Source organism: Rhincodon typus, chromosome 1 (genome assembly GCF_021869965.1).
Source record: "Rhincodon typus isolate 14 chromosome 1, sRhiTyp1.1, whole genome shotgun sequence".
Taxonomy (NCBI): domain Eukaryota; kingdom Metazoa; phylum Chordata; class Chondrichthyes; order Orectolobiformes; family Rhincodontidae; genus Rhincodon; species Rhincodon typus.
The window spans coordinates 75244281-75254646 of record NC_063332.1 but is presented as its reverse complement, the minus strand read 5'-3'; the positions used below and the strand labels follow the sequence as shown (position 1 = coordinate 75254646).

The 10366-nt window shown below is 36.1% G+C and overlaps 1 protein-coding gene across 1 annotated transcript in view; it reads left to right on the top strand.

Moving 5' to 3' along the window:
- Positions 1-9426, top strand: part of exoc1 (exocyst complex component 1) — a gene marked incomplete at its 5' end in the record, with an annotated part of 23626 nt that extends 14200 nt beyond the window's left edge. The window contains 2 exons of the mRNA XM_048605456.1: positions 840-949; positions 9254-9426. Of these exons, the coding sequence (XP_048461413.1) occupies positions 840-949; positions 9254-9415 (272 nt within the window). The remainder of the gene's footprint in view (positions 1-839; positions 950-9253) is intronic.
- Positions 9427-10366: the final 940 nt, after the last annotated feature.

The following is a 10366-nucleotide window of genomic DNA, read 5'->3' as shown; positions in this document are numbered from 1 at the left end:
CCTGCTCCTCTGATGCTGCTTGGCCTGCTGTGTTCATCCAGCTCTGCACCTTGTTATCTCAGATTCTCCAGCATCTGCAGTTCCTACTATCTCCCAGAATGTTGCATCGGTCTCTGGATTAATTGTCTAGCGATAAAACCACTAGGCTGTTGCCGACTCCTATATTCCATCACTCACCTGACTTGTATTTTGTAGATGATGGATAGGCTTTGGGGAGTCAGGAGTTGAATTACTCGCAGCATTCATAGATCTGACCTGCTGTTGAATATTTGTATGATAAACTTCTGGTTGATGGTAACCCCAAGGATGTTGATAGAGGATTCAGTGACAGTAATATCATTCAATGTTGATTAAGTTGTCCTGATTCTATCTAGGTTTACTGAGGAGTTACTAAAATTTTTCAACCAAACTAGTTATTTTGAACAAATAACATTTATTTAGTTTCAGAAATTCAGCAATCAGCATGTTCTGTGAAGTACTTCAATTACTTGCTTACATTTGTCTTTTGTTTTAAATATGTGGTTTATCAATAGACAATTAACAATTAAAAACAAGTCATGCAACATTTGTGTTGAATTAAGATGAAGTTGTGATTCTGAATAAGTTTTAATCTCTGTTACTGAATTAAAGGATGAAAGTTTAATGAAAGGATATGTGACTGATTATATGACACCTTAAAAGGTAAATCTTGGGGTTTTGGAAAGGAGTGCCTTCAAAAGTGTGGCAAATTTTCTGTGTTTCAACAAACTGGTGTTTTGGCAAAAATCCATTTATAAGTGGGGATCATAGTACAGTTTTTCTTCAAATGTTGACCTTAATTTACTTTTTATCTATACCAGGACATGATGAACTTCAAGCAGTGCAGCAGCAGCAGCAGCAGTTCAAAGATCTTCGGGAGCAATTTGCTAGAAGACTTGCCAATCATCTTAATAATGTTTTTGTCCAGCAGGTATGTCAAATACTGAATCTTCATCAAACTTTTCAGTTGTAACAGGTTTTATTTTCTGACTTTAATTCTGATTACACATCCTTAATGATGTTTTTTGGAGAAAGATGTTGTCAACCCGAACTCGTTGCTACACAAGTTCTGATATCTAACTTCGCTTTATGTATAAGGTAATGGTTCTGAAGGAGTATTGTTTGTTGGCTCCACTTATTCCACTGATGTGTTTGACAGTGCAGGTAGAGATGAGGAGTTCTTCACTAGCTTTCCAAGGGAGCAGATGTATCTGCACCAAATCCCTATGGTCCGAGTAAATATGTTTGACCTAATTTAGTTGTATTCATTGTTATCATAGAGTCATAGACTCTTGCAATAAACCTCCCTCTAAAATAATTTCTTCTGTAGATTCTATACAGTGGCTTATGCATGATGACTAACCCAAGATAGGCCTAAAACAAAGGAGGATTGGTGACAGCAAACTACCTCCCCCATGCTTACCCAGTCCCTCATACTGATAGAGGTGGCAAATACCACAAAGTCTAGGAATGCTCACCTAGGAAGAAACAAGTGTTTGTTTTTTGTAACATCTTGAAATAAATGAAAACGTAAAAATAATCTGCGTCCAGGCATAATTGGATGGTGTAAATTCATCTTAAAAGTAATTTTTTTAGTGTTTTATTGTTGAGATGAAGGAAGTTTCGATAGTCGACTGAAAAAGTCATAGTTAAGACCCTAAGTTTGTATTCAAATAAGACCTTTCAGAAACCATCTTGAAGAATTTTTGTGGCCAAAATAGGGCAAGGCTTATTTTGAAAATGGAAACCAAGGTGCTCATCTTAAAAGGAAAAACAAGAAGTCAAATTGGACAGAATGCATCATTCTAATATACTTGGTTAGTCTTTGTCTGTTTGGAACAACTGATCCTCAACAAAGATGATCCTTTATTCTATTTAAAATCTTTACAACTCCCAGGTTTTCAGTTGAATTTCTCCCTTAATTTTCTCATGTGATCTGTTCTTCATAATTGTACAAGTGGAGAAATTCCAGGATTGCTTCAAGGATAGTGTTATTAATAGCTGCTGGTTTTTTCATTCATGTCAAAAGCATCAATGTTCTAGCATAACCTGTCTACACTCTGTTGCTTGGATGGAAGTCGTATTTTGTTGGTAACTGGATATAAAACAAGATTCATTCCAAGGACAACCAGGAAAAATCAGTCACTTAAATTATTTAGTATGTGTTCTTGAAAGGCACAGTTTAGACTATAACTAAGCGATTTTACATGCTAATGTTATCTTTTTAAATATGCTTTGCCCAAATATGAATGCGGAGTTATATCTGCTTCATCACAATTAACTGTTAGGTAGGATAATATACTATTGGAGCAAAGGAAGGGTGAAAATCGCAGTAAAAGACTACAAGAGAATAAACCTGTTTCCTGTCTTTACTTCCAGGTAAGTGAGTGTTTCAGCATCACTTTTCTCTCATGCAATGCTGCCCACTTGTGAACAGCAGGTATGTGGACACCATTGGACACTACAAAACAAATACCAAAAGGAGCTTTAGGAAAATGAAGTGTTAATCATTATTCTGTATGTGTATATGGCATATGCATATGTTTAATTAGTTTGAATTGCATTATAAATAAAGTCTCTTAGTTTGTGGCAATTTATCAGTTGTACAGGGCTGTCTTTGGCCAGGTTGCTGGCTGAAATTCAGAAATTCGAAGAACGCTTAATGCCTTGCTTTTATTGTAATTTGATAATTTGTTGGAAGACAGATCTGTTTTCCAATTAGCTCCCATAAATTATCATTGTCAGTATTCTAGTTCTGGTAAATTTTTATATTGATTCTCATTTTTCTCCGTCGTGCTTTCATTTCATGTTTTTTGTTTTTAATCAGTTTACTCAGACTCTCACCTTGCACTATCGCAGAGCCTCCTACCACTCAGTTTCTGTGAGTACGCCGAGCATGGTGAACAATTTCAGCTCTTGCTGCCTGTCAAGCTTTCAAATCTTTTGAGTACTAAATGCAGTGTTTTTAACTGTGTTTCACTATCAATAGTTTTCACTTCAACAAAAGTGTAAAATATTTGCAGTTTAGAACTGCAGACCATTAAGCTCTCACTAAAACTTGTTATATCACTGCATTTCTCAAAACTCAAGGCTTCATAATGGCTGATGCCTGCCTAGCAACTCGAAGTACTATTCCTAAACTTACGTGAGGGTTTATGATCAATGTCACTATGGATCCATATTTCACTTTCCCTTTGCTTTGTAAAGTTTCTATTGTAGTATGTTGTTTTTTTCTGTTTTAACTTTTTTTTAAATTAAATTAAACCACAGTGGAAAATAGTTAATATTGTTTTTGACTAGTTCAAATGTTTTTCAATGCATCCTGATGAAGTTTCACTCTAAATTCTTAGCTCCTTATAATGGCAATTGCACAATACTTTTATATTATAATGGAGGTCTGTACACTTACCAGTGATAAAATTAGAAAGTAAAATGTACTGTTACCCACAGCAATGCAGGATTTTCTTTTCAAAATGTATATCAGATTACCATTTGAAAATTGTAATTTAATCTGCTTTTAACAGCCTTTTTAGGTTGTTGGTTCTAGAACTTAACAACTCTGACTAAATAAATTTCTCCTCCTATCCCCTCTAGATCTTCAGCCAATTGTATTTTGTATTTCTGTATGCTCTGTTCACTGTCGCGCCATGCCAATGCAAACACTTTTATCTTTACAAGCAGTTCTTTGACAGCATAGAGCTTGTGTATTGCTGGAAAAAATACATTTTGTTTTTTTTTTCATTTGCACTTACCAGAATATTTCCAAAAGAAATTTGTGCTCCACTCTGTCTTAAATGGATACCCCTTCCTCTGAGGTTAAGCTCTCTGATCCTAGACACTCCTATGAAGAGAAACAACTTCTCAGCGTATATCTTGTAAAACTGTCTAAGAATCTCATATGCTTCAACACTCCAATGCGTACAGACCCAACCTATTGACCCTTTCTCATAAAATAATCCCTCCATGACCGCGACAAACCTAGCGAACCTTCTCTGGACTGCTTCTAATGCTAGTTTCTTTCCTTGGATAAGGAGACTAAAACCGCTCACTGTATTCTAGGTCTGGACTGACCAGTGCCTTGCATAGTTTGGCAAGACTTTTTCCATATTTTGATACTCCATTACTTTTGCAATAAAGGCCAGCGTTCCATTTGTTTTCCCTGTTAAGTGGTTAGCACTGCTGTCTCAGCACCAGGGATTCGGGTTCGATCCCACCTTCAGGGGACTGTCTGTGTGAAGTTTGCACCTTCTGCCTGAGTCTGCATGGGTTTCCGCTGGATGCTTTGTCTTTCTCCCACAGTCCAAAGATGTGCAAGTTAGGTGGATTGGCCATGCTAAATGACCCATAGAGTTCAGGGATGTGTAGGTTAGGTGCGTTAACCATAGGAAATGCAGGGTTACAGTTTTGGGGTAAGGGATGGGTCTGGATGGTATTCTCTTCAGAGGGTCAGTGTGGACTCTTTGGGCTGAATGGCCTGTTTACACACTAATAGAATCCATTGGATTCCTACACATGCTGAGTTTGTATGCCAGCCTTTTGTGATTTATGCACAAGGACTCCATGTCCCTCTGTGCAGCAGCATTCAACTCCTTTATGCTTCCTGCCATTCCTCACAATTCTCCATGTTGTATTCCATCTGCCAAGATTTGCTCACTTGCCTAATGTCGATTTCCCTCTGCAGACTATTTGTACCATCCTCACCACTTGCTTTTCCACTTATTTTTAGGTTGTCTCCAAACTTTTGATAGTATGTTCACTTCCATCATCCAATTCATTAATCAACATAGTAAATTGCTATGACCACAGCAATGATCCCTGTGGCACTCCTTTAGCTATAGTTTACCGTCCTGAAAATGCTCTTTTCCATCCCTGTCTTTGCCGTTTATTAGTTAGCCAGTCCTCTATATGCTAGATTTTCTCTAAATCGCATGGCCATGTAACCAATGGGTAGCTCCGCATACATTGATCAGCATGCTGCTGCATGACATGAAATTCTTGAAACCACTACCATGCACTACCGTTGGAGGAGCATGCGCGAAGAAAAGAAATTAGAGAGAAGTTTTCTCTTACCTTATGGACTCTTATTAAGTATGTTTATGTATAGTAACCTATTGAAACTTTTTGGAAATCCAAATATATCACTATTCTCTATTCAAATACCTTATATTCCTTTATCTATCCTCTTCGTTACCTCAATAATTCTAATAAATTTGTAAGGCACGATTTCCCTTTCATGAAGCCATGCTGGCTGCTTGGTTGTAAGTATTTCTAAATGTTCTGTTATTTACATCCTTTATGATAGACACAAATATTTTTCTAATGACAGATGTTAACCTAACTGGCCTATAATTATCTGCTTTTAGTCATCCTTTTTGATTAAGATATTACATTGGTAGTTTTCCAATCATTTAGGACTTTTCCAGAATCTAAGGATTTTTGGAAGATTAATACCAGTGCATCTACTATCTCTAGCTACTTTCTTTAATTATTCCAGGGCGCAACTTATCAGGTCCAGAGAATGTGTTGGCCAAAAGCCTTGCTAACTTCCAAGGTCTCTCTCTAGTTATCACTAATTTATTTATTTCCACCCCACTTTTTTGAGTTTTTTTTTCTAAATTCATTCACAGGATGAGGATGTTGCTGGCTAAACCAGCATTATTTGTCCATTCTTAATTGCCCAGAGGGAAGTTAAAAGTCATCAATATTGTTGAAAGTCTGGAGTCGCACGTAGGCCAGACCAGGTAATGATGGCATTTTCCTTCCTGAAAAGACATTCATGAACCAGATGGGTTCTGACCTATTGTAGTAAACCTTACTTAAAGCAGCTCTTTTTCCTTCTATATCAAAGTTGCACGTTGAACCAAATTTCCAGGAATGTTCTTGTGGCCTCTGTCTTGCATTCGCTTTGAACCAGGTTTCCAAATTTACATAGACGAATTCTCCCTGATACTTACCGTGCTCCTTTTAACCTGCAGCTTAAAAAGCTCACTCTTAGAGAGCTTTGATGAATCACTTTTTAACTTTATTTACTCCTGTAGTAATCAGTAATCTATTCGGACAAGAGATTTCAGTTGTTGGATAGATAACTATCACTTTATTATCCTGAGGAATTAACCAGCAAATGGCTGTCACCTGCTTTTGATGCTGAAGCAGGTATACTATCTCCGTGGCAACACGTCTACCAATCAAAGTCTACTTGACACCAAAATGGCGCTTTCTTCCGTACAAGTATTGTAATGTAGTGGCAGTGTTCCTATCTCTGAGCCAGGTGACTGGGGTTCATGACCCACATGCTCCAGAGGGGTGTCATAGCATCTCTTAAAAAGTTGATTAGAAAATATGTGAAAAAAGTTGCATTGGTTTTCTTGCAGATATCCTGATAAGTGTCGGATGCACAATTTTGGCAAAAAGGCTTTTTCTTTAAACAATTCTTTTGCTTTACCCAAGCCCCTCTATCAGACAAAAATAACTGTCAATATCTGGGTTTAGATACAATACATTAAAATAATTTAACGTTATCGCCCTCATTTTCTCCGCAATATTGTGTTATTCTTTAGAATTTGCTCCTAAACTAGCATATATTAGTGCAGAACTCTTCTTGCATATGATTGAAATTGCAGTGAAAAATCTATTGTTCTGTTTTCAATTACCACTCTCCTGTGGCTTCCTGATCAAAGGAGTTGCAAACAAAATGTTCTTTTCTGGTTTACCTCAGCCTGACCATTTCAAAGCAATGGTGTACAGATCCCCTTAATTTGTATTTATTGTTACTGTCAAATAGAACACTTCAGTCCCATAAACCTGTTAGTCTTGTTAATGAATTGACTGGAATTTACCTGGAATTTTCGTTTCAATTTAGTCAGTGAAACACTAAGACAAAACTATTTGTATTAAATTTTCATTAGCAATTCATATTTGTACTACAAAAATTGCATGGAATGTGCACTGATTTCTGGTGTCTTATTTGCATTATCCTGCTGGCTAAATTGCTTTTTTTTTAAGGAAAAGGTATTTTATTTTTTGATAAATTCCAAAATTACAGGTAGGTGGCTGTTGCTTTGGCTGGCTTGCACAAGTTACTGAATAAAAATTTCCTTTACACTTTTTAGGTTCATTTTAGAAAGCAGCTGTAATAGAAAGGATTGTAACTGGTAAACTAGTTGTTACAATGTTGATTTTGGTAAGATAACTTGAAACTAGGATTCCCAAACAGGATATTTTTGTAATTGAGCTTACGTGTAACAGGAGGAACGGTTTTCAGGTATTGCCCCCAGAAATATGAGGTTTTTTTTTAAACAGAGGGCTTTCACTGCTTCATGCGAGGCCAAAGAAATCAACATTAGTTGCTTCAGAGTTGTGTTCAAGGAAGTGGATTGCAATTTCAGAGTGCAATTGGAAACTTGACATTTTAAAGTGGGGAGAGAATTATTTTCTAAGTAAGTGTATGAGTTTCAAAATGTCTGCACAGTGCAGATTATCTGATAGAATGCAAGATGCAACACAAAATAAAGAAGAATTCTATTGTCTCAAGCACTGTTTTAACAACCTGAGAGTTGCTAGTGGGACATGATTGTAATTGTAATTTTGAATCAGTTCAATGTAATAGACAATGTAGTAATTGAGATTATTAAATCATAGAAAATATGAACAGATGCTTTAATCAAAACAGAAAATACTGGAAATATTCAAGTTTGGCAGCAGCTGTGGAGAGACCAAGCCACAGTTAATGTACCGAATTTGATGGGCTACCTGCAGGTAGAAAACAGGCTGATGGACCAGTAGAAAAGGTCAGAGTGCTATCACAGGCATTCCCAGCCCTAGTCCGCCCTGAATACCTACCACCCCCAGTGGCCTGGACAATAGAATCTTATTCCATGATGTTGCCAGATCTGTTGATCTGCATTTTCTGATTCGGTTTAAGATTTCCAGTGTCCTTAGTATTTGCTTTGTCCTTATGTTTAAATTGTGCGTTTTATTTGTTTATGATGTCCCAACATACTTTGCAGCCAATGAATTGTTTTGAATTATATTTGCTGCTATTGTGTAGACAAGAATTAAATCATTATTACTTTTGGTGTTGATTGAAGAAGATATCCTGGAAAAACACTTCCATGTTGAATTAATGGGATAGGATTTCTTATGTCATCCTGGATAAGCAGATGGAAGTAGTTCAACTAAATAACAGCGACTCCAAGTTTACAATGCAGGAATGAAGCAATATGGTGATGTCAGTTTGAAATTATTTGCTCAAAATCTAGAATTGTGCTTCAGTACACAATATACTGTTTCCAAAAAAGAGTACCTATTATCTCAAAACCAATTAGACAAGATATGAGTTGCCAATTATGAAAGATAAAGCAATTAAAAATTTTTGAATACTGTAAACTGAAAATACCAAAATAGAGAGATTGTGTATTTAACAATGCATTTATTATCAAATAAATATTTTAGGAACAAAATGTTCTTTTTTTCTGCTACAGCAGTAGCATTTTAACATCTTCGTAGTAAATAATTTGTTATTGATTTTTGTTTATTTTCTTCAGAGTTTGCTGTAACTGATCATTATCGTAATCTGTATATTTCAGTGTACGTCAGTGTAAATCTGTTTTTTTTTGTTAATTTACTTGGTGGCTTCTTTGTCTTTGTCAATCAAAATTCAATATCAAGAGTAAATCATAGAATCATAATCATTGTTACAGAATAAATTATTAATTCTTAATTAACTTTATGGGTAATTATTTGAAATTGCATTGCATTCAAAATAAAGTTTTAGAACTATCAAGTATTGTACTGATGGTAAATATGAATGTTAATATAGATCAAAGTTTTCAATCAGCAATAGGTACTGGAATCCAGTTCTAGGGAGCAAGTAGTTCAGTATTTTGAGCAGGAAGAAGATCATTGCCCCTATTACCAGCCATTGTTTAGGTGAGTAATAACTTGAGTTGGAAACAAGGCAGCGTGACTTTTGAAATGTAACTAGCCAGGTGCAGCTTTTAGAATGATAATGCTATTAACGTATTGGGTTTCGTTATGATTTTTTTTTTTGTTTGTTTGTTTTTTTTGTTATTTTTCTTTAATTTACTATAATATTCCCTGTGGCTCAGAAGATTGACATGTAGTGCGACAGAAACGTACCAAGGTCATATCTGATCAATGCAAAAAATTATGAGTTGATTAGGATTTTGCCTGTCTTTAATGCAGTAGTGGATTATTTATGTGCTTATATTTTTAGGGCCATGATCAGAGCTCCACCTTAGCTCAGCACTCAGTTGAGCTGTCTCTCCCTAAACATCTGCCTTTCCATCGAGATCTACTTAGATATGCGAAGCTCATGGAATGGTTAAAGAATACTGATTGTGAGAAATATGAAGGATTGAATAAGGTAAATAAATGACTTGCGCTGAATCAAAGATCTTTGCCATTTATTTTGATTGTCTTTTAACTTTGGAGGGGTTTCTGGAAATATTCATTTGGTGGTCTTCATATTTTGGCTATTTGATCAAATGTCAAAATAATGTAATTTTTGTTTCAGTCACTTTTGACCTGAGAAATTTACCAGTAGGATGCAAAATGTTTGCCAGTTGATCACATTTCAATAGGTCATTGATTTTGTCAGCAATCAAGATAATATTGTCATAGAAGTAATTAAATCTTAAACTATAACATGTTGAGCATTGCTTCATGTAAATTATGAAGTAACCAATGCATAGTTAATTTTCATGATATCAAACCACCTAATACAAAGGCCAGATTAACTAAATCATCTTAAGGAGCATTTTAAACGAGCAAAATGAGCTACAGAGGCAAAAGAATTAAAGGATGAAATTTGCCTTCAGCTTTGGTAACTGAAGGCACAGCCAGAAATGGTGGAGCGATTAGTAGCTGGATGCTTAAGGAACCAAAGTTAGATATTGGGGAGAATTGGGCTGGAAGTGATTACAAAGATGGGAGGGGTGAGGCTGTGGAGAAATTTGGAAACAAAGATGAGCATTTCAACATCAAGATTCTATTAGACCTAGAGCCAATCTAGGTCAATTTAGGCCATCAAGCTCAGGAGTGATGGGTAAATAGGATTTAATGCAAGTGAGGCCATCACCACCAGCATTTTGGATGACCTCAAGTTTTGCTACTGCATCAGGTGAAAACTTTCCTGTGGAAAGTTGTAAGGTAGTTAGGAAGGGGATTATTTACAAGGGTTGTGGGGGGTCAAAAGTTGCTATTTTGGAGGGAAGTGGTGATGCACATTTAAAAGAGAGGGACAACCATTAATAGTGCAAATTAATGTAGGGACTATGAGCAGAGTTTTAGTCAGAAAACTACCAAGAGAAGTGGGTTTGTTGGACAA